Source organism: Myotis nattereri (assembly GCF_964212035.1).
Source record: "Myotis nattereri genome assembly, chromosome: 2".
Lineage (NCBI taxonomy): Eukaryota > Metazoa > Chordata > Mammalia > Chiroptera > Vespertilionidae > Myotis > Myotis nattereri.
Window position 1 is genome coordinate 128,541,582 of NC_138076.1, and position 25,066 is coordinate 128,566,647.

General features: G+C 44.2%; 1 protein-coding gene across 1 annotated transcript in view; it reads right to left on the minus strand.

The window, feature by feature from the left end:
* The window catches only part of PLEKHG7 (pleckstrin homology and RhoGEF domain containing G7), a gene marked incomplete at both ends in the record, with an annotated part of 58,719 nt that overhangs the window by 18,979 nt on the left and 14,674 nt on the right, over positions 1-25,066 (minus strand). The window contains 8 exons of the mRNA XM_081083961.1: positions 536-710; positions 6,431-6,544; positions 9,608-9,709; positions 10,272-10,367; positions 12,350-12,493; positions 13,194-13,289; positions 17,582-17,622; positions 21,318-21,445. Of these exons, the coding sequence (XP_080940087.1) occupies positions 536-710; positions 6,431-6,544; positions 9,608-9,709; positions 10,272-10,367; positions 12,350-12,493; positions 13,194-13,289; positions 17,582-17,622; positions 21,318-21,445 (896 nt within the window). The remainder of the gene's footprint in view (positions 1-535; positions 711-6,430; positions 6,545-9,607; positions 9,710-10,271; positions 10,368-12,349; positions 12,494-13,193; positions 13,290-17,581; positions 17,623-21,317; positions 21,446-25,066) is intronic.

The window sequence follows — 25,066 nt, forward strand, 5'->3', positions numbered from 1 at the left end:
GAAAAACAAAGCCTTCAACCATCTGGGAAGTGGAACTTTTCCTGCCTGAACTCACACGTGAAAGCCGTGGAGACAGCCACGTCCTGGGTAAACTTCTGGTGGAGTTCTCGTAGGGACGGCCAGGATGTGACTGGAACCCATTGTTGTGTGTGTGTTTGATTTCCCAGAGCCATAACCTCAAGTCAACGGAACTATCTTCTAGGACAGTGATGGCGAACCTTTTGAGCTCGGCGTGTCAGCATTTTGAAAAACCCTGACTTAACTCTGGTGCCGTGTCACATATAGAAATTTTTTGATATTTGCAACCATAGTAAAACAAAGATTTATATTTTTGATATTTATTTTATATATTTAAATGCCATTTAACAAAGAAAAATCAACCAAAAAAATGAGTTCGCGTGTCAGAGGTGACACGCGTGTCATAGGTTCGCCATCACTGTTCTAGGATGAAACTCAGATCATTCCCAAGAGCCAGAGGGCCTCCAGCCCTTCATGCAGCTTCCACTGAGCTGGGTCACTTATCTCGGGGACTTACGGATTGACTTTTCCACCTTTTCCTTGATGGAGTAGATCATGATTTTCTCAGTGGAGTCTGTGCTCCTTTTCCAGATATTCTTCAGCAGCAAGGGGTACCGGGTCAGCCTGTGCAGGGGGGCCACCAGCAGCTCAGCCAGGTGAAGCCGCCTGCACTGTTCGTTTTGCTCACACCACTGGGGAAGGAAACACAGACAGAATCAGGGCATCACTTCTCCTATCAAAGCCCCGAGAAGCCTGGACATGAAACACTCAGCTATTTCACTGGGTGACAACGTGACGCAACTGTGAGCTTGCTGGGGACGCTTATAAGCCACAGACCAGATGTTGCTTTTGAAAATCCTTATTAAAGTGTCTTTAGCAAATTCAGGGTCTGAAATGAGGTTCTTAGATGCGGTTGAGAGGTACTATTGAACATTACTGGCTAACATTGTCACTTTCCAATCAAAGAAGGGAGAATCCTTCTCCGGCTGTCTTGCCTTCCCAGTGATGGTGAGGAAGGCAGCGCTCAGCGTCACTGTCACATCACCTCTCCCTCCTCCTCAGTGGGGAACTTGTCAAGATGAAGAGGCATGAGAAAAGTGTAACATTTCGCAAGTTCCCTAGAGAACACACGTTCCCTCTGTGACAGGGATAAGAGGTATTACTATACATGTTCCAGTCTCGTTTACCCTTCTCACCCAAGAGCTCGGCTGTCCCACTGGCTTCTCCTTCTCTCTGGTCCTCGCAGGAGATTTCTGTTTTTTCCAGCTCTATGCCTCATTGTGAGGCACAATTAGGAGAACTGAGAATCAACAGATGGAGGGAAAAGGAAGGCTGTTTGCTTGTTGGATCAGTTCCCTGACTCTCCTTTCTTGGAGGGAAGGAGGGTAATAGGAGAAAATGAATAGAAGTTGAAGAGGCTAGATTGAGCTACATGCTACAGAGGAGAGAGGGAGAGGGAAGGAATAAAGACACAAACAATTTTCAGTAGCGAGAGAGTCTGACTCAGAGGCAGCTGCAATGTGTGCAAAGCACCGGGAAGCAGGGAAAGGAACTCTGGTAAGTACTGCTGTGGGCTACACATTCGATTTCTATAAATGCAGCGGTTCTCAACCTGTGGGTCGTGACCCCTTTGGCGGTTGAACGACCCTTTCACAGGGGTCACCTAAGACTATCCTGCATATCAGATTCATACTGTTATGATTCATAACAGTAGCAACATTACAGTTACGAAGTAGCAACGAAAATAATTTTATGGTTGGGTCACAACATGAGGAACTGTATTTAAAGGGCCAGAAGGTTGAGAACCACTCTATAAATGGCATTTGACAAACGCAACTAATCCTGAGAATGGCTCACAAATTTGTTTCATCTGCTGGGCTGTTTATTTGAATGTGATGCTGTCTTGAACCTGAGCGGCCTGGCTTCTGTGCAGATGACACATGACTCATGGAGTCAGGTCTCTGGCTACTGTGCACATAGGTCCACCAGAAGGTATTACTAGGGGATGCGCTTCTTCCTCTTCTCTTGTCTCCCCTGCGCACTCACACCTGAGTTCAGCTCTGGGGGAGCCCTGCCCTTGCAGGCGGCTCTCAGCTTTCTCTGCAGGTCGGGCTCCGGCCAGGCCCAGGTGACCTCCTCTGCCTTGTGACTCAGACCCTGAAGGCCAGCTTTAGGCATGCACTGTGGAAGGCTCCCTCCGCTTCCCCAAACATAGCTTCCTACATCTTTGTGCCCAGGTGTCTGCCCTTGCGTTTTAGAGATCTAGGTGCAATTGGCTCAACCCTCCACCAAGTCCAAAACTCTCTCTAGATATTTACAAATTTATGGAATGGTTGCGATTAGAATGGCTTCCTCTGGCCCCTGCTGGCACACACACTCTCTTCCCTGAACAGCATGTGCCCACTGATGCCAAACATAGCCTCCTGGTTGGTGTCCTATGCTGGTTTCCACTGTAACCCCACTCATGCCAAACGTTTTATGAGTGAACATATTTACTGAAGACTTTGGGTTGTGGGGACGGGTCAAATACACAGCCCACGACATCACCCCCACTGCATTTTGATGTGCCATTTTCTTCTTTGGAAAGAGAGAGCTGCTCTTCCTCTCTCTTCCCCTCTCCAACTACCCTCTTCCCTTACCCTCATGCTTAGCAATTTGCCCTTATCTTTCATAGCTTGAACATGTCCTTGGGGGTTTCACCCTCTCCCACCAGGAACTTCATCAAAGTATTTATTTTGAGAACATCCTGGATTCTTCCTCACGGGGATTTCCTGGACATGATCTTCTCCACCCCTACATGCAGAAGGCAGGCCAGGAAAGTGAGCACAGGCTGGAGGCTGGAGGGTGAGTGGAGCTCGAGAAGCCAGGCCTCAAGGCTTCCTGAGGGATCACCTCCCCTGCTCTGTACGTCAGCTTCCTCTTGGCGGAAGGTACTAGATCACCTCCACGTTCTCACCTGGCTCACAACGGCTGGGATTCTTTCTCCCTGATGTTGGGAGAGATGGAGACGGAAGCAGGAACTGCAGATGTGGAAAGGCCAACGGTGGTAACGGGTGGAAAAAAGGGGTGTGGAGAGGCCTTAGCCTGTGGTCTCAGTGGCTGGTTTCCATCCTGTCTCACTGGCAGCAGCATTCTAGCTCTGGTGTCTGGGAGCTCCAGTAACTGATTTCTCAGAAGCAGTTAGGTATTTCCTCAAACATAGCCCAGGGCCACTGCCCCAAATTTCCACGCTGTTGAAAACAGCTCTGGCTGCCAGCATCCTGAGTACATGTGAAAACACCCAATTTACCTCAGACACCAACCCGGCAAGAAGCACCAGTGGTAAATAATTGAGACGAAGATCCAGGCAGGAATATTAGAAGCTTTTAGTGTTTCAGAAGCCTCAGAAGAGAGAAAAATATATTTGATAGTTCTAAAAGTAGGTATAAATTTTTCTTTCATCTATTGGCTTTAATTTTCAGACCCATTAGGGGGAAAAAAGAACATCTCTGTCAAGAGAAATTGGACATAAAAGGCTTTTTATGGATAGACCTAGATCAATGAAGGATGCTTTTGCTTTATAATAAATATCCAATATGTTTAGGGTAACAGTGAACGGAATTCAGGGGCCCGTTGAGTTGAACAATATTACCTCTCTGAGTCTCAGGGACACATGGGGACACTTATAAATTCATTCTCCTCATAAATCTGTCCTGGTGAAATGCAATATTGTGCTGGGGCAGCCATTCTTAGAATTTTGGGTAATTTACTTAAACTCTATAAATCTCATCTGTGAATGTGGGTAACAAGGATAACTACCTCAGCAGGTGGTGAGAGGTTTTATTGAGAATCCATACAAAGCGCACCAAACAGTGGTTGGCACATTCCGAACACTCAGTCCAAGGAGTTCTTAGCGATGGTTAACAGAACTCCATGAAGAGCCCTGGTACAAAGTTCTAGTCTCTTTCTCTGCATCATTTTAATTGTTTCTGACAGAGAAGGGAGAATTCCACTCCCATCAATGTGCACCAACATGCTGTACAGGCTTTCATAAAGCCAGACCCACGTGGCAGGGAGGGTGAATTCATCCCAGGACATGCCCCCATTCCAGGCAGCCCATGACACAACACTGGCTTAAGTCTTTCACGGACATTGTTTATGTCAGTGCATAGTAGGGAATGAAGGTCAGCTTCAGACACGTCTGAGTCAAATCCTGTCTCTGCCCTGAGCAACCGTATGTTTCAGCGAGTTGCCTAATTTGTCTAAGCCCTTGAGTAATGGGGACACTATGACATCCCACAGGGTTACTGTGTACACTGGGGTGGGGAACGTCCAGCCCACGGGCTGTATCATTTGCTCTGGCCCCGCCGAGGCAACCACAGGCAGGACTCAAAGTTCAATAAATCTAGGAGCTTTTTCATAGCAAAGTAATTTTCAGTTGATAATTTTGGATGGCCCACAAAGGATGTCATAAATATCTAAATGGCCCTTGGCAGAGAAAAGGTTCCCTGCCCCTGGTGTAGACAAAGAGATCATGATGACCAGCAGTGGCTGGTCGAAGCAAGGGCTTGAGAACCAGCCCCCTTTATTATTATTTACTGTATATTGCAATTATTATATTATAAGCATTATATTTGCTAGGCTATAGTTAAATTATTACTAACTCTCTGTGATGATGCTTTTGTTCTGTACTATGTGGCTGTGGAAAGCAGGTTCACCTTCAATTCCTCTACAGCAGCGGTTCTCAACCTGTGGGTCGCGACCCCTTTGGCAGTCGAACGACCCTTTCACAGGGGCCGCCTAAGACGATCCTGCATATCAGATATTTACATTACGATTCATAACAGTAGCAACATGACAGTTATGAAGTAGCAATGAAAATAATTTTATGGTTGGGTCACAACATGAGGAACTGTATTTAAAGGGCCAGAAGGTTGAGAACCACTGCTCTACAGCCTCTTCCTGACCCCTCACCTGTTCCATGATGCTCACAGTTGCCAGGTGATGGGGCCTAGCCCTGAGGAGCTGTAAGTAATTTTGGTGGAAAGAGCATTTTTTTTATTATTTTTATTTTTGCCCGAAGACCTTTATCCAGGTTCATTTTTGCCATCTATTGGCCACATGACCTCGCAAAAACCATACAATCTCTCTGAGCCTCAGGGACACCTGGGGACAATATAATCAACTTCAAAGTTTTGTGCCAAGGATTAAAAGAGATGTTTGAGAAACTAAAGATGCCGGTAAAGCGTTATGCGTTATAACTGTACGTTATCTTTGGATGCCGTGCATATTTCATATAAAGCTGTAAACCACCTTTCTATGTCACAGTGGGCATGGTATTTTCCACAGCTACTGGGAGATGGTGCTGCGCCTCGTTAAAGTAACCTCTGGCCTGGCTTGGAAGAGAGAGGCATGGAACTGGCTTCTCCCCAGTGTGGGGGCCAGGCTGGGAGTCTAACCATCCGCTTCCGGGGAAAACTTCTGTAACAGGATTATTCATACATCTGGAAAGCTAAGGAGCTCTCCGTTCTTATTGAGTAGCCATGAAAACACCGAATGAATGCTTAAAGCTACAAAAAATAAGGCCGAGTCTCTCCCCCAAGATTATCCTCCTTTCTCAGCCACGCTGCACCCAGGCCTCCTGGCATAGTCGGGCGACAGGTAAGTCCTGGAACCCGGGCAGCCCTTCCTCCCCGTCCTCTGAGGTGGTGCTCTGCCGGGGGCTTTTGCAACTGCCAGGAGAGCTAGTTTTCCGAAAAGGCTTGGACTATTTTCTCTGGATCATAAAAAGGGCTCTGGCGTAATACTGGAAAGGTGCAGTTCATACTAAAGAAATGTCAAAAGAGGGGTCAAAGGAACTGGTGAAGTCAAGGACCATTCTGTCCGTGTCGACTTATTAGCAAATGCTGACTGTTCTTAGCAGAAACGCTTTGCTCTGATGCTTTGGAACCCATAGCCTCCATGCTGCAACATCTACATTGCGCCCTATGAAGTACTCCAGGGGGCGCCCTTCGCACAGAATACAATGTACATGCTTCTCCAAGCTTGTGTGCAACAGCATCTTGCTGGGACGAAATCCTACAAGAGCCCAACTTCTAGTCACAAAGCCTCTTCTTATTGTAGCTTTCTCCTTACCGTGTACCGACTTCGTTCACAAACACGCCAATGCACAAATAAAACTGGTAAGTCAGCCCCTGCCAAAAATTTAGGAGGGACATGAGGTGATACAATGTTTCCAGATGTGCACCACTTAGAATTCCTCAGTGTGCAGTGGGAGGTGTGTGTTGATGAGGAAAGCAGATTTGTAGTTCAAGTGTATTGTTGATCATTTACTGTTCTTCTTTCTCACTTATTTTGGGTATAACTCCTAGTACCTATTGTACCCCAAAGAGTCTCAGGAAAATTATAAAAAGAAAAGAAGACGGTACTTTACTTTTAAGTAAATTCCAAAGTCCTCTCTCTGCTTCAGGCTCTCGAGGTAAAAGACAGCGGCGGAGTAGTTCAGGCAGTAGGTCTGGTGGCTCGGACAGAGGCTCCCTCGGAAATGCTGCAAGAGAAGAGCAGGGAGGGCACAGGCAGGCGGCCTCTTTCCCCTCATGGGCATCACTGACCCGCACGGGAAACGGGGAGGGGTCAGCATTGTCAAGCAGGAGTGTGACCGTGTGACTAGGAACAGGTTATCTTCACAATAAACATTCTTTAAAAATAGTATTTCCGTAAGACACAGGCAACTCCTCAATAAATCTCCCCTCCCTTTCCTACTTAAAATTCTAGTTAAGGTGTCTTGATTTAATTTGCCTTTTGCTTCTGTTTATGCTTTGTTGAAGTCTACACTCCCTGCATGGCACCTGGTAACAAATACTCCGTTTGACTTCAGGGCTTATGTTGGTAGTAAGAAGTAACAACATTTTTCATCAACTTTTCCTCAAAAATGTCCATTCATGTAATTCTCCTGCTGGCTTCTAAAACTGTAGAGTCAAATCCGAGGGCCTCTCCTTAGTGTATGTATAGCTTCATGTAATGGTCAGACAGAGCACCCCACACAAGGTGCCCGTCGCAGTTACGTGTCTTTCTCGGGAGTGAGTTACTCTGCTCTCTTCACCAAAGCTTAACTGGCACACACTCTCCTCGGTGTCCCATGTTGTCCACCATGTTGCTAAGCCCACGTACTCCTTGACTTATTGATGGATGTAATGAGTAACGGCTCCCACTGATAAATGTCTAATAGTGTCACATGTGGTAGAATTAGACAAGGAAGACACACTTGTTGGCAATGTTATAACTACATTTAGTCGAGAAAACAGCCCCAGCCTAAAAAGTCACTAAAGGAAGTGGCAGCAATAAAGGCAGAGATAACGAAAACCGAGAAAAATATTTTGTTGTGAGACAGAGGGGAAGACACTGTGGGGAAAGAATGTCATGTTTTGGCTCCAGCAGGAAGTAATTTGAAGGATGATGTAAATTTATTTTTGGAGGTGGAGGGGGTTGGTAGCTTGGAGGGAAAGGGCACTGAGATGCTTGAGAAATTTTATTACTAGGAGGCAACAGTTAAGATCCTATGTGGTCAGGCTTAGAGACCCGGTTCTGCAATTTATCAGCTATGTGACCGTGGCCAAATGATCTAACCGCTCAAGCCTCGGTTTCTTTTCAGGGACTTGCTCACATGAGTCAAGTGTGAATAACAAAATGCTCCAATCTCCCACCTGGTGAGCCTCTTACTGGTCATCTGCTTTTTCTTTCTGGGGAGGATGCTGGGTACCCCCTCTGCTGAAGGTGAGCGTGGCCATGTGACTGAACTTGGCTGACAAAGTGTGAACAGACCTGCCATGTGCTGCTTCTGGCAGAACTTGAAGAGTCTGAGTGCTCTGCCCCAGTCTCCCCAGACTGGTAACGTTCCAGTGCTGCTTCCTCAGCCTGGGTCCCACAGAGAGGACAGTGACAAGGTAGAAGTAGGCACAGGGGAGAGAGGAACCAAGCTATTGAGATTTGGGGATGGTTACTCTGATACAACCACATCCAACCTGACTGATAAAGCACCTTTTCAATTAAGGAAACACTTGTGTAACCCATCTTTGCAGACCTATAACAGGAAGCATTCATATGTGGGCTGAGTTATGGACCTTTAATAAAGAGTATGTTAACATCCCATGCTTAGGAGGCTATAAGAGCACTTACACTAAGGTGGGATGTTTGTGTCCCTGTCTAATTAATATGTTGAATCCTAACCCCCAAAGTGATGGTATTAGGAATGGGGCCTTCAGGAGATGATTAATTCACAAAGGGTAGTCCTCATGAGTCAGATTAATGTCCTTATAAAGAGTCTCCAGAGGCCTCCCTAGCCCCTTCCGCCGCCACGTAGGATGCAATGAGAAGTCTGTGACCGGAAGGGAATCCTCATCTAACCTCAGACTGCCCCCTTCCAAATAGTGTAAAAGAAATGTGTTGTTTATAAACCACCCAGTCTGTAATATTTTGTTTCTGCCTGAGCAGACTAAGACAGCTTACATGTTTTAATGAGAAGTTGGCATTTCTCCAGACTATTTACTTAACATTAAATTTAAAAAATTTCCAACTCTAAATAAATTGAGGGAACCTAAGACTTTAGCTACTTCCCAACACTTCACATTCTTCCTCTTGTTTTCCAAAGTTTTTCTTATTCAAATCTCTTTTCAAAGTTAACATGAGGATCTCCCTACTTTATACCTAGTTTTCTATGTGTTTTTGCCTTGTTAACATACTCCTCCTCCTCCCACATGTCTCACCTCAAACATCTCTGTCCCAGGAAGAATTTCCTGTCTGTAACCTCCCCACCCACTGCCATAGCCAGGAAGCTTTCCTTCGTAATATCTATGTTCCTGTTTGCCTCAGCATTGACCTCCATTTGATTATATAATTATTACTGTACTTCTTGAACTAAGATCTCCCCCACTAGATTGAAAAAGAGCAGGAGTGTGCCTGGTTTTGCACATTTTGTGCACAGGGTCTTGGCCCCACACATAGCCTTTAGTAAATGTTCAACAAATCTCAATCCAGCTTTTTAAAGTGGATTGTATGAAGTCAAATCTTGCTAAATGTGAATAGATAGAAACGGGACTAAAAAGCTCAAAGTAAAAAAAAAAAAAAATTAGGGATGAGGCTCAAATATCTACTCAAGAAATAAATAGCATTTAACAAACCAGGGCTACAGGTTTTCCTCTTCTTCTTTCAAACCAGAGGTACTATTAAGGGTGCTGGTAGGTTTGAAGGGTTATTTATGTATTTATTTTTGTCTGAAAGGCTGACACTTTTGTTAGAAGAACAACTGAACCATGTAATTGGCCTACACAAACCATTGCCATGAATATTGCTTTAAATTGAAGTCATTTAAAAGACAGACTTGGAAATGGCTTTTCCATGTGTGCGCATTTCTGTGTTAATAAAACCCACACGGCAGAGGTGACAATGGGAAAACAGAGTCTGCAAGTTATTTTTGAAAATGTCTGTTGGCAGAGAGAAAAGGATGGTTCCTTTATAGGAACAACAAAAACAAAAAGTCAAGTAGATAGGAACAGCTATCCTGAGAGAGGGTGAATTTATTGCATGAGTCTGAGGTCTCCTGAAAGGATTTTACCTTCGCGAGCACGGAAATGAAATCCATGGGTGGTGGAGTCTCAGAGGCATCGAAGTAGTCCTTGATGACGGCAAAAAGACTGCTCACAAAACCGTAGCTTGTCTAGGGCCAGAGAGAAAGGAAACAAGAGTAGGCACACACCCAAGGGAAGGAATAAATATTTGATGAACTTCAAATATCAGTCTACAGCTGTTTCTCATTACAATTTACCTCCTGGCAAAATTCAGATTTATTTTCCTTTTCAATATATATTTTCTTATAAGTTTTTTTATATAAATAAATTCTTTTTGGAATCTCTCTTCCCTTCCTTTTGAAGGAAAGATATTATTGATTTATAATATATGAGGAGAGGACATTCATTTGAGAACAAACATTTAGGAAGGTTAAGGAGATCTTGAGAATATGTTTACTTCCTTAAACAGCCAAGTTAAAATGAAAAATGCTACTGAAGGCTGATATATGTGATCTATTGGCAAGATATCAATGAATGTTTGGATTTCCTTATTTACCTGACCTCCTGACCATAATATTATATGGGGGAACGAACCACGTTCTATATTGCAGCATGGAATACAAGCCACAAGAATAGAACAAACATGCATTTTCATGACCCCTCTGGTGAATTTCAAAACATGTCTCCTGATGTCTTTCTACTTTGGCTCACCTGACTTAACTCCTCCAGGTTTGCAAAAAGGCGCCATGAATCCACATCCAGGAGATATTCATAGGTTTGTAGATATTTTAGTGTATTCATGAAGATCTTCAAAAAAAAAAAAAAAAAAAAAAAGAAATGCAGATTACTTTCTGTTTTCAGTTTTGAAACTTGCCCTTTTCAAGAGCATTGAACATAAACCTCCTGACTACAACTTTACAAAACAGTTTAGAAATCAGTATTTTGGAGGTTTCAGAATTTTCCTAAATACCAATGGTGACATTTAAGCTCCACGGAACATGTGGGAAATGTGCTCTTCTGCATGACGGTGTTGTTGCTGATATTCTCCCTGACAACATTCCTGTGGAACATCATCTGTTCTAATGGGCTTTCTCTGCCTCCCGGAGTCAAGAAATCTCACAGGTTCTCTTCTTATCAAGAGCACTAATGTGAGACCAAAACAACTTTCATGCTGGATTCTCATTTACACCTTTCTCTGCAAAAGATCCAAATGTCTTTTACTTGCAGGAAATGAAAAAAAGAGAACGAATGAGTCAATATCTGTAACTGGTAGGATGCTTGCACTTGGATAAAGGCATTAACTATGACTGAAAGCATCCAGGGAGCCTCTGTGCTATTGTTTCTTGACTTGATGCTTTCATCCAGCAGGAGGCTACTCCACAGCAAGTCAAGGAAGAACTACAATCCTCACAGATAATCTTCCCTGCGTCTATAAACTAAACAAAGATCAACGCATTGACAGAAGAATGCTTTGCAAAAAAATAATGACTGGCATTTGTATGTCACTTGGTAGATTTCAAAGAAAACTAATCTGATGATCACAAAGCTGAGATGCGATGAGACAGCCAGAGATGGTATTGCCATCCTTCTTTTAGAGCTTAGGAAAGGGATTGTCAAATGACAGCCTGCGGGGTAGATCAGGCCTGCTACCTGCTTCCATAAATAATGTTGATTACAGCACAGCTATCACATTCCTTTATAAATTACCCGTAGCTTCCTGGGCACTGCAAAGGAAGAGCTGAGGAGTTGTAATAAAGACCTCAGAGTCTGCAAAGCCCAACATACAGGGTGAGGCTACAGCAGGTTTACAGTTGTGAGCATGCGAAACACAGGGTTTATTCTTGTATTATTATTATTATTATTACCTATTATATTATTTTCCAGACAAACAACTGTAAACTGCTTTTGCTCCACCTCATCTTTACTATCGGGACCTTCACAGGAAGTGTTTGCCAACCTCTGGTTTAGGAAATGGAGGACTGGCCTTTTCTAGGGTCACATGAAAAGTCAGAAACAGATCCAGGGCTTGCACTTAGTTCCCCCTAAGTGCTTTCCACACAGTGCTTTTTCCTGTGAAGATAGTAGGCAGGATTCATAAATATTTACAGGCTGAGTCTAGCTGGGGAGCACTATGGCTCTTCCTCCCCGTGGTCTTGGAAGGCAATGGCTCCCTTGCCATCCTTGCCCTGTGGTTCTTCTATGAGGATTCTTTGCTCAGAACCTCACCAGATCTGGCTGCAGCATGGCACTCCCTCAGGGACACCATTTACCTGGTAGACATTACGAATATACCACGTCATGCAGCCCCCCTGCGTTACATGTGGGTGGCTGCCTGGAAATCTGTGACAGTGGCCCTGCAGCTGATAAAACACATGCTCCCAGCACTGCTCAGGGGGAGCAAGTGCTCGGAAAGTGGAAGCTGACCAGCGGTGGTGGTGGTGGTGGTGGTGGGGGGGGTGTTCCTGCAGGGTGGATCTGCGCTCCCTGACTGGAGAGGCGTGTAAGCAAGTGTAAGCACATGGTGAGAATAGGTAGAGGCAAGCCAGACATCAGATGGGCAGCTGGACTAGTTTAGTTAGAAGACCTCCTCCAATCCTGGCAGACTATGTTTAAGAAAAGAATGGAGACAACCCAGTAGTAGATAAACAGTAGACACATTTTTTTAAGATCTCCTAAAAGAGGGGACCTCCACCCCCAACTTCCTGTTTTCCATGTGGAAGAGGAAAACAAATTGCCCCCAAATCAAAATAATATTTTCCATCTATTGCAAAAAGCGAGCCCAGCATTACCATCTTAAGAACTAATAAATGGTCCAAGAAGTAAGTGCATTCGCTCGCAAAAAGTTCCCACACGGCCTCTTGCTGCTTTCTCAAGTCTACTTGATCAGTAGGAAGTTTCCGATGTGTTGCCATGACTTCATTCCAGGTCTTACCCTGCGCATGGGAGGAGAGAAGGCACAAAACATTACCACCTTGACCTGCTCTCCATTAGCTCTGAGCTGCGCTAAGTACGGCAAGAACACGCACACATGCCTAAAATCCTGGTTCCCTGCGCAGGCCCCGGCATGCCTGTCGGCAGTGGCTCCTCCAGCTGCCCAAACCACAGTTCTCTCTGTGTGGCTTTGGGATGCATGACATACGTTATTTTTAGCTTCAGTAAGAAGAAATTCACATTGATGTTGTTTTGCATTATGCTTGAGAATTTCATGAGCCTTTTTCAGTTTATTGCAAAAAAACACCTCAAAGAACCCCAAACTCAGAACTGGGAGGTCTGGTCCAGGCTTCCCTGCTATAGCTTATTGAAATTAACTACATGAAATGAGAATTTTAAAGTGTATAGCGACCTTTAGAAATGGTCAGCTCAACAACAAGCTATTTTTTAAACGAGGAAATTGAGGCCCTGAGGCGAATGAGTAACCACTGTGAGCATGTGGACAGGCCTCTGGCACCCACGGTTTTTGTTAAGATGAAATGACCTTCCTGAGGTTTCCGTGGGCATTAGAGAGAGCAGACCCAATTCAGCCCGGCTCTGGGCTCCTCTCCCGCACTTCATTGTTATAGGAACAAAGACAACAAAATAGTGACCAAACCAAGGGAAAAAGCCATGTCACTCAGGAAGCAGCTTGTGAGATACCTTAAGGCTGTGGAATTCGTAGCCCCCGAAGTCTGTAATCTTCACAGAGGAGAGGCGCTGTTCCAGATCAGAAATGTGCTTGTGCTTGTCTTTGCCCTGCTGAAGGATGGTTAGAAACAGGATTTTCAAACAGGAATTCTTCAACGACATGACTTCGGTAGCATCTTCCATACGTTCATTGTTTAACATGCATGAGAAGAGACTGTACCTTTTGTCTATAAGCCACTATCAGTTGCAAAGCCATTTCCCAGCCATAGTCTGACTCACAGGACCACGGAATGTCCCATCCGGAGGACAGAGGCTGGTGAGGATGTCTGATCCAAACCTTTCATTTTACTAATAAAAAAATAATCCAAGGCTTGGAAGAGTTATATAGTAAATAGATGAACTCCAGGTCTCACACCCCCCCTGTGGGGTGATGTAATGTTTTTCACAGTTCTAGCTTTTCCAAACCCAGGATTACAGGACTTTAGCATCAGAAGGTTACTCGGAGGCTTTAGTTCACCCCTCAGTTAGCAGATGATTGGGCAAAGCCCAGAGTGCTGAAGGAACTTCTCTGCTAAAGAATATTAGGATATGCTAGAAACTAGTCTCTTTGGTATGAAACAACCCATTTATTTGTTATTGTTTTTATTTTTTAATAATATTCGTTTTAAAAAATCTGATTACAAAGGTAATGATTTGAGAAACAAAGAAAAACACAAAGACAATCTAAGTTACCTATAATCTTCACCCCCCAGAGAACCACTGAAAACCTTTTTCTGATTGTAATTATAATTAATTTTTAATGGTGTCATATTTGGACATCATTTCATAACTTGCTTTCTAAACTTAATAGATTGTGACATTTTTTTTTTGACTCGTTCACTACTCTGTTGCAAGATCATAAGTTATCCATTTAAGAAAATTCATTTTACTGCCCATAACAGGGAGACGCTTTCAAAAGAAGTGAAAGGCTCCTTAAAGGAAACTTGGCTGCTTTTGAAATGAATGTTTATCACAAATAATTTTTATACTTGTTCTGTTGTCTCCAGGTCATGATGCTTTATGTTAATGAGCAGGAGAACACAGGGGTTATCTGTTAGGCGCCTCCCTGTGTGTCTGAGAGGAGACCCTGTTGTTTCAGAACGTGCTGATGGGCTGTGGCTGGTTTCTCTGGTAGGGTTATGGCACTGAGAGAGAAAATCTATTAGAGACTCCTTAGCTTCACAGTAGCAAAGAAATCTTGGAGAGGGTTGGGGACCGCCTACAGCAACTGGGACATATGCCTTTTGGTGATGCCTGAAACCATAGCGACTGCATGTTGCAGAAATAAAAAAAGCAGCTGCCTGTTGGGAAAGAAAGAGGTCGAGACAATGGGAGCAGCATCAGAACTGTGGGAAGGTGGGCACCAGCCTCTCGTGAGGGCACTCGCTGTGGCTTTCCATGGATCCGACCAGCCTCCTGACCAAATGCTTGGTGGATACCAGTGAGAAGGGAGGGGACAGTCCTCCCAGAGGCCACATTAGCTCTGTAGAGTAGCAGACATCTGGTGGCGTTGGCAAGGAGAGGTCATGAGAAGAGTCTGAAGGGCATTTGAGAGGATACAGAACATGAAGAGAAAGAAACCAAGAGTCCCAAATTCTAGAGTCCCAAAGTTAATAACTAAGAGCTGGGTGGAATGAAAATTTGCAGTAGGAACCAAGGATGTGGACCGGGAGCAAAATAAATAGATGTGATATGTGAGCGTGAATATACACATTTCAGTGGTTGACAAAGAGATGGCATTGAATCTGTGAGAACAGGTAAGATCCATGAGAGCCCTGATGAGGGAGAGGAGGCCGGAGTGTCCAGGTCTGGTTATGGAGCCACACATTTGCAGACAATTCAATGTTAGGGCTGAAATAGACTCAGAGCCGGAGGGCCTGGGACTCCTGGGCACCAATCCCACTGTGCTGCTTATAAGCTGTGTGACCCCAGGCAAGCTCTTCAACCTCTCTGAGCCTCAGTTTCTCCATTTGCAAAGTGGGGATAATAAAGTCACCTGCCTTGTTGGGCTGTTGTGAGAATTAATGAGTTGGCATATATAAACTATGACATACATAAATAGGAACACGCATAAACAGAAACGGTGCCTGATAACGTAAACATATCTGTGTTTGCTTTTATTACTAATATTCATTCGAAAAGAAGGAGAGAAGAAAGGAAAGTAAGAAAAGAGAAAATGTGTAATATATTAAGAAAATACATTATAATGTAGCAGTGTGTTTATTATATTTATGTGGATTAGCATTTATATAGCTATGAATTACGTGACAAATAAGACTAAAAGAATGAAGGAGTAGGTAGAAATATTAATTTAAAGGAAACCAGATACTAGGTCCTTATGAAAGTGAGCCTTTGAGATATGAATTTCCCTTCATTAGTGAGAACATTTGCTGAAACATTTCATCATCCCCCTAATTATTCTGTCTGTGTATCTCCACCACTGCCTACCCACCTCCAACATTGTGCACGCCATTATCACACTTTCCCCCTCAATGTACATGGCAGTCTGACCTTTTTAATGAGGAGCTGATAATGGGCCCCTCAGCATCCTAGAAATCTAGCCCAGTGTTTGACACATACACCCACCCAACAAATCACTTCTTTATGGAGAAAAAGACATTGGTTACAACTTGTAAGAGCATCCCTTCCCCAGGTACACCTTCCCTTCTGGGAGCACATTCTGCCTCCCAGGCAGCCCTTAGAGCACTCTTTCCAAGGAGGAAGGTGGGCACCTTCCTTCTTAGCTTCAGGAGAGCTTGTGGGAGATTCCCCTTCTCCTGAGACCCCAGACCTGACTGGTAGCTGGCCCTGCCTCCGTTTAAATGAGAAGCAGGCCAGGAAAGCTTATACCATAGGCTCTGCCTCAGATCTGCCAGGAAAACAGTCAAATCAGGTTCCTAAAGAGGGGCACAGTGGGAATGAACAGGAGAAACAGCTTTAGTGACAATGGTGTAAAACTTTACGAGCTCATGCTGAGACTGCCCCTATGGCTGGTTGTTTCTGTCCCTCCCTTCAAGTCATCTGTGAAAGCCCTAACCCCCCAGTGTGATGGTATTTGGAGACAGGACCTTTGGGAAGTAACTCGGTGTGGATGAGGTCACGAGGGCTTGTAACGACAATAACCCCGTTCATGAAGTTAGTGAGGAGGCACTGGAGCCCTATCTCCATTATGGAGGACACAGTGAGAAGACAACCGCCTATAAGCTACGAAGAGAGTTCTCCCCAAAACCTCTGACCATGCTGGCCCCTTGATCTTGGGCTTCCCAGTCTCCACAACTGTGATAAGTAATCATGGTTGCTTAAGCCACCCAGCCTGTGGCAGCCAGAGTTGACTAAGACATTCAATCAGATGTTTGATGCTTGGAAAAATAATGTGAACGTCAGTCATATACTTGCTTATGAAAACAAGTAGTTTTCCAAAACCCAATTACAAATAAAACTACCAATATTATGGCCAATATTGATAAGAGTGTTTAAGACCTGCCCAGCTCTACATTATTTGATTTGCTCATCACAACCCTGGAGGCTGGCGTGAACACCATCCAGGTTTCATAGGGAAGCACCTGAAGCTGAAGGAGATTGATTCACTTGGCCAAGGTCACAGAATAGTAAGTGGAGCAGCTGGGATTGGCACCTCAGAGAGCTTTGAATTTAGCTATGGTACTTCAGGATGGTATTGCAACTGGTACTGTTGTTAGAACAGAATCAGTCCTTCCCCGCCCTACACAACCAGGAGTGAGGCGCGAGATTGTAGTCAGGAATGCCCCTTCCCTCTACCTCGAACATGCCTGGAGGAAAGTCTGCACTCTGGCCAGCCCTCGTCGTAGGCTGTGAAGATTCAGGGACCACTGATGTAGATTTATGACTCTTTCATAATTGATGGAACCAAGAATGAGTTAAAAAACACATCCACCAGGACTAATCCAACCGGCTTTCCCAGAAATAGAAGTGTACCTGTGGAGTCTGTTTCTGTAATAGCCCATTCATTTTTCAATGTTCCCGATAAGCACAGCACTGACTGCAAACTGGGGCATACGTACCCTGTGCAAGTTGACTTTATCGAGTGAGCTGCTTCCGAAGCTGCATCGAGTTATACATTTAGAGTTGGAAAGCATCTCAGTATTAGGATTGCTTTGTGTTTTTGCAGAGCTCGCTAACCACTGGAGATTAGCACTGTTTTGTTGCGCAAAATGGCCTGATCTGGCATGTTCTGTAGCCACTACTACGGATGTGATGATATAATTTAAACTTCACATGCCGTGTGCCATCTGCCGTCACTCAAAGACAGAGGGGCTCTTCAGCCCCTTCTTACTTTCTTAGCTACAGGAGGCTTAATTAAAACGACAACACATAGCACTCACCGCTCCTCTCCTGGAGAAAGGCCACCGTGGCTTTTTGGATTCTGGTGGGTGAAATGAAAGAAAGCATATTAGAACGTTGAGTAACTAGTGACAGAGCACTGCAGTGCTTGACAAGACCTGCTTTTCCAAAGAGTCAGATGGAATTCATTCTGCTCTAATTCTCCTTCCCTTGAGAATGCCCAGTATGAATATACGTATTTATGCAGACAGTGAAGGAACGGTGTTGCAACCTAAAAGTTGGTATTCCCTTGCCACCTGAAGGTAATATTGTCCTATTTCTTTAGGAGACTATTTCTCAGCCTTCTTTTCTTGATCACTCAGGGGGAAAATCTGTGAAATGTCATGAAGATGTTGAATAATATATTTAAGATGGAGAGTCATAGAACATTGGGGCTGAAAAGACATTTTTTATACTGTTCCACCAGAAACTCTCCCTGACCAAACTTGAGTCTTGATGACTACATCACCGGACAATCCCAGGTGTGGTTGAACTCAGACTCCCGAAATAGGGGAACACCAGCACATCACCAGTCTCTATGTTGGGGTTTATTGTTGCTATTAGCCACCATCCAAGTAGTCCTGAGGGGCTGCTTTGAGTTGAGAGGGACATCATTGTTCAATAAAACACTTTTTTACAAAAAATATTTTATTGATTTACAGAGAAGAAGGGAGAGGGATAGAGAGTTAGGAACATCGATGAGAGAGAAACATTGATCAGTTGCTTCCTGCACACCCCATACTGGGGAGGTGCCCACAACCAAGGTACATGCCCTTGACCGGAATCGAACCTGGGACCCTTCAGTCCACAGGCCGACGCTCTATCCACTGAGCCAAACCGATTAGGGCCACACTTTTTTATGATCAGAAAGTAAAGTGATGAGATTTGGACTCCTGGTTTTCATGTCATTTGCATCAATTTGTAATGTTACCAAGAAAAAGCTGGGAATCGTCTCTTAGGATTAGGTGAAGTGTTCTGATGACTAAGTACAACAAAATAGATGTCTTATCGATCTGTCTCTCTGTTCCATTCGTCAGGGGGCTCTGCATAGTACTTCAATCGGATGGAGGCAATTACCGAATGGCGTTTACTACAAAGGGTGTGCTCAAGGGGCTTTTCCTATTGGAACCCTGGAAGACACCTGTCCAACCAATTATTATCTCTCTGACCACCTTATTAATCTTTTAAAAGGAGAGCTTGGGTGGAATCTCCTTTAGGGACAAATCAGCTTTACCATTCTTATCCCTCAAATACCTGGTGGTAAATCATGTCCAATTTGAACTGCAATTGGGTATCTGGTTTTAACAAATGTCTCTCTGTTTTTCTAGCTTTGGGGGTAATTCCAGGGCCTTGGAAAAGCATCACAAATATTCAGAAGATGTAAATGGGTCTTTTCTGCATCCTCAATCATTTATTATCTGTATTAAATGTTAAGTTTTGCAGATGCAGCTATTTCACCAGTGACTCACATGCACCTCAAAGCTTGAGCAGCACTGCATTAGACCATGATTTGGGGACACAGGAGCTCTATTCTAAACTCCTTGGGAAGAGGATGTGGAGGCAGAAGGTGGTGAACATTGCATAACTTTTACTTTGTGGTTTCTGCTGCGATGCTAGACATATAACAAAGAACAACTAGTTCGTTTAGAAACATCACGTGCAAGTTATGTCCTGTTTCTTAGCATGGCAGTTTTCAAACTTTAGGTGGCATCAGAATCATCTGGAGGGCTTGTTAAAAAATAAATAATGCCCGGCTAGCGTGGCTCAGTGTTTGAGCATCGACCTGTGAACCAGGAAGTCATGGTTGATGCCTGGTCAGGGCACATGCCCAGGTTGAGGACTCGACCTTTAGTAGGGGGAGTGCAGGAGGCAGCTGACCAATGATTCTCTCTCATCATTGATGTTTCTCTCTCTGCCTCTCCCTTTCTCTCTGAAATCAATTAAAATATATATAAAATAAACAAACACACAAACAAACCCACAAATAACTATTTGGCTTTGGGTAGTGAGAACATGGTGCAATATACAGACCCTGTAACATAGAACCCACACCTGAAACCCTTATGTTCATGTTGACCAATGTTACTCCAATAAATTTAATTAAAAAATAAACAACAACAGATACCTGGGCTGGCTCTGCTCCCAGAATTTCTAATTCAGAAGGTCTGGAGCAGGGCCCCGCCCATGTGTCTGACAATTTCCCAGGTAGTGCTGAAGCTGCTGGTCTGGGGCCATCCTTAGGGAAATACTGCTTTCGTTGCTCACCAGCTTAGGGCGTGTGCAAAGTCTCATGGACCAAGTACTAACCTCTGTTAAGGTTACGCTGTGTTTAGAGCTAGCTCTAGTTTCTAGGGGCCTGTCCGTGAGTAGGTCACTTAATCCCTTTCGGTTTGTGCGTTTGGGTGGTTGTATACAGGAGACAGCAGACGTTTATTCGGATGGCTGTGTCTTATAAGACGGTAGATGTGAAAGGGAGCTATAAAGTGTGAAGAACTATAGAAATGTCAGGCATGATTTATTTACTGGTGGCTTCTGGGTTCCATCTAATTATAGGTGGCTGATGCAGGCTGGTAGGAAGCACGCAGGACTAGCAGCCAGGAGCCTGGACTCCATTCCTCTACAGCAGTGGTTCTCAACCTTCCTAATGCCACGACCCTTTAATACAGATCCTCATATTGTGGTAATCCCCAACCATAAAATTATTTTCATTGCTACTTCATAACTATAATTTTGCTACTGTTATGAATCGTAATGTAAATATCTGATATGCAGGATGTATTTTCATTGTTACAAATTGAACATAATTCAAGCATAGTGATTAATCACAAAAACAATATGTAATTATATATGTGTTTTCCGATGGTCTTAGGCGACCTCTGTGAAAGGGTCGTTCGAGCCCCAAAGGGGTCATGACCCACAGATTGAGAACCGCTGCTCTACACAAACCAGTTGGCAACGTGACTGGGTCAGGTCAGGGCTCCTTTCTGGATCTCACTTGGCACATATGTGAATGGGGATGAGCTAGCTTCTGAGTTGCAGGATGCCCTGGGTTCTGGGGGTGCCTTGGAGGTGAGGCTTTGGGACCCACCCCATTTTCAAATATTGCAACTCTGCCTGGATCTGTTTTATAGGCTTTATTTCCAAGTGAGGATTCTTAGGTAAAAAGGGCTCTGTTAAGAACAAAACCAATTTAACAGCCACCAAGATGGGTAATCCCTAAGTCTCCTTTCAGCTCTCAAAGGAGCTGTTCTTTTCTTTCCCAACAGAGTTCAAAATGCAGAAGATTTACCCTTCAGGTTGCCTACTCTAATCTCCTCTAACAGTAATTCGCTATTACCAGGACCTCTGTCTGCACAGGGTACCACCGTGGTTGGAAGGGTGGGGCTGTGGCATTGGTTGTGTGCCTAGCATCACAGGATGATATGGAAGCTGCCCACCAGCCCGGAGAGAGCATTCAGCTCCAAGGTGGTGACCGCCCCTGGACCTGGGCAAATTACTTGACAAAAGGACCTCATACATCTCTGTGAGTGGAGTGGCCAGTAGCAGAGTGGTGTTCAGCTGGTTCCAGTAATTCATGGCTGATGCCTAAGTCGGTGAGAGATCTATTGAACTTGTCAGTGCACCTCAGGTACTGGTCATTAAGTATTTTGAAACCCTCGCCCCCGCCCCCGCCCCGCTCTGCTCATTACAGTATCCTCCATAGCAGGCATGTGGTATAAGTATGCTGAATGACGAGACCTGAATTCAGTAGCAGGAGTGGGTGGCACAGGTAATCGGCAGCTCCATCTGACACCAGAAGGTCCCCAGGGAACACCTCAAGTCCCGGCAAGTTGAGCACCACTGAGCTCCGTCTGCGCTCGTGGAACCTGCGCTCAAGAGACAGAAGGAGAGAGCTTACAGCCGCGTGCAGGCCGGCCATCACCCGGCCCGCTCTGGGCTTTCGGGAGTGACTGCTCCGAGCCTGAGCAATGCCTGCTTTCTCTAAGGAAGGCGTTGGAGGCTACCCCAGGCTCCAGGCACAGGACGGCTATGAGGTCACACACTCTCCACACCTTTTTGAGTTTTATTGACCATTTATGATTCTGACTAACCCAAAGCAGAACAGCTCTCTCAAAGTTGTCAACACAGTCCTGGCGGGTGTGGTTCAGGTGGTTGGAGTGACATCCTGTGCACCAAAAGGGGGCAGTTTGATTGCCAGTCAGGGCGTGTACATAGGTTGTGGGCTGATCCCCTGTTGGGACACATGCAGGAGGCAACTGATGGATGTTTCTGTTCTCTCTCTCTCTCTCTCTCTCTCTCTCTCTCTCTCTCTCTCTCTCTCCCCTGTCTCTAAAATCAGTAAGGCATATCCTTGGGTGAGGATTAAAGAAAAATGCCGGCACAAACATACAGCATGTTCTGAACTGGAAGAACTCTAGGAGAAAGCCCTCACACACAAGTCTTTGCAAATTATTCGCAGGGCCTCAGAGGGAGCAGGATGCCACCAGCATCCTAGAGATCGAGGCTGGTAATGTCAAGCCAGTACTTTTATTTTTCCCAGAGAAAATGAGAGAGGCCTATCCACCTTCTCCTTTTCTCGACCCCATTGCATGAAACCTCCTGTCTGTTAGACATTCACAAAATAAATGGTTGCCATATCAGACACAGTGCAGGGCAGCTCCAAAGCCATATGCTCAGTGATCTCTACAGAGCAAAAGGGGTTAGAGATCTGCCCCTCTGGGAACCTTCCTGATAGCTCTGGATTGTAGGGGTTGTCACAGCTTCCTCATCAGGGCTGTTCAGATAATCCTTCGCTCTATTTTGAGGGATGAGAGATGCAATTCTTTCTACCTATTGACCAATGTAATCCTTAAATTCTCTTTTTAAAATCAACAAGTAGCTTAATATGGATTACTTTTGATACAGAGGAAATTTGTCTCAATTTACCAGCAAAAGCATAGGTATGGATTTGCCTTGGAAGTTGAGAATCTGATTCTGTTATACTTTGGATATTATGATTTGGTCCCATTACCCATCCCCATGCTTGGGGCCCCATTAATCTCCCCAGCCCAGCCCCTCCTCTGCTGCTCCCACTTTCCCACCTGCCTACTGCTTGAGTTCTCCAAGCCTTGTAGCCAAGCTCCATGCTTCTGACCTTCCACATGGGTGATGGCCTTTCTTCCTGTGCTTCCATCTTTTGCCTCATAATTGTACATTCTTGGATTTCATGCCTCCTTTCTGGTCAATATGTCTGATGTTGGGGTACTGGTTATGCCCTGTCAGGCCTATTATGCTATTGACCAAAGTCTGGTGAATATTAGAATACTTTGTGGAATTCATTATAAAACCCATCTACAGTCCCATCCTCAGGATTCTGACCCAGCAGGTCTGAAGGTGGGCCTCTGATTCTGAAGTTTTCCCAGATCCCTTGATACCAGAGTTGGAGAACAACTGGTTTTGAGGATACTAGTAACTTGATGTAGACTTTTCCTAACTTTAGATTTTAAGAGTTAATAACTTTAATAACTTTAAGAGTCATTTCAAATTTTTAGCCTTTTGCCAAAAGCATTTCCAGAGATCATTTTACTTATAAATAGCAGGACAAGTTGTTTAGGAATTTGTATTAATGAATAGCCTATGTCCCATAAACTCCTAAAAAAGTATTGAAGTAGGGCTGTCTCAGACTCTGCAGATTAATGCTGTAGGCATAAAAAGTTAATTTTTAGCCATAAAAGAATGCTTCCTCCAAGAAGTCTCCCCTGATGCTCAAAGAAGTAATTTTTCAAATTTTTACATTGCTCTGCATCCTCACTAGATCAGGGTTCTGCATCTTCCATCTGTATTTTTTTTTAAAAAATATATTTTTATTGATTTCAGAGGAAGAGAGAGGGAGAGAGATAGAAACATCAATGATGAGAGAGAATCATTGATCAGCTGCCTCCTGCATGACCTACATTGGGGATTGAGTCCTCACCCAGCCATGTGCCCTATCAGGAATTGAACTGTGACCTTCTGGTTCATAGGTCGATGGTCAACCACTGAACCATGCTGGTTGGGCATCCATTTATATTAATACAGTTGCCTCTTAACTTATTTTTTCACCTTCAGCTTTATCTTCTTGATTCCATCCTAATCCCAGTCACTAACACGAGTTATCCAAAATGCAAATCTGACTTAGTCCCTCCTGGCCTCAGACACTTCAGCAGCTCTTCATTCTATACCAGATAAATACCTTCTTAAAGCATATACACAAGCCTTCTATAATATGGCCCCTGATATTCATTACTTTTCAACTTATTCTCTGGAAACAGGGAATGGATTGTAATCCCCACACAAAATGTTTCACACTTCAGTGCCTTAGCTGGGAATGCATTGCCCTCTCCAAATCTTCCCAACCCCTATTTTTTCCATAAGATTTAGAGCCACAACTATCTAAGTAACTTAAAAGGGAAATACTTAAATAAAATTGGCTTGACTTTATTTAATTGGCTGTATTCCCTAGGGTTTTAAAATCTCTTTCAACTGCCCTTTCTTTGCTTGTCTCTCTCCTCCTCTCTTTTATTAATTAGAAAACTTTAGGTTAATTTTGCAGACATTGCTATTTGCCAAACCAATGTGTGTGCTCTTCATTTTTCTTACTATCAAAACCCTGCTTTGCTTGGGGTGGCATGTGCTGAGGTAATACAGTGATTTGCTCTGACTCCCTTGCAGCTAGCAGAGGTCATGTGACCCAAATCTGGCCAATGAGATTTATTTATTTATTTATTTATTTATCCTCTCCCAAGGATATTTTTCCATTGATTTTAGAGAGAGTGGAAGAAAGAGGGAAAGACAGAGAGAAACATTGATGCGAGGGAAACACATTGATTGGATGCCTCCTGCATGTGCCCTGACCAGGGCCCATGTTGGGGAGGATCCTGCAACCAAGGTACAAGCCCTTGACTGGAGCCAAACCCAGGACTCTTCCATTCACAGGCCAATGCTCTATCCACTGAGTCAAACTGGCTAGGGCTGGTCAATGAGATTTAAACAGAAGTTGCAGGGTATAGATTCTGGGAAACGTTTTCAAAGTGGTCAGAGCTCTCTAACTTCTTTTTACCTTCTACCCTTTGTCCTTCTTATTGTTTTTAATATTGTTTGATATTTGAAAGTATACCAGTAATCTTGAAAAGATAAGAGCAGAACAGAAAAACAGAAAGATCCTGAAAGGTTGCTGACATCTGCCCTGGCCTGGGCTTTGGTTATATTACAAGAGAAATGCCTTTCATTTGCAGACAAAGGCTATCCTGACTGATACAAAGCTCCCCATCCTGGACTTCCTTCTCCAAGAATAGGGTCACCTTTTGACATTCTGCACTTCTGAGGCTTTTTCGCTACCTACTTATGATGATGTTTCATAAGACCATTAAAGTTCCAACTCAACTTTTTACAACTCTCTCTTTTTTGTTATTTGCCAACCCAATGTCCATGGTGGTTATGAGGATGGAGAGGGCTGAATTTGGTGGGAG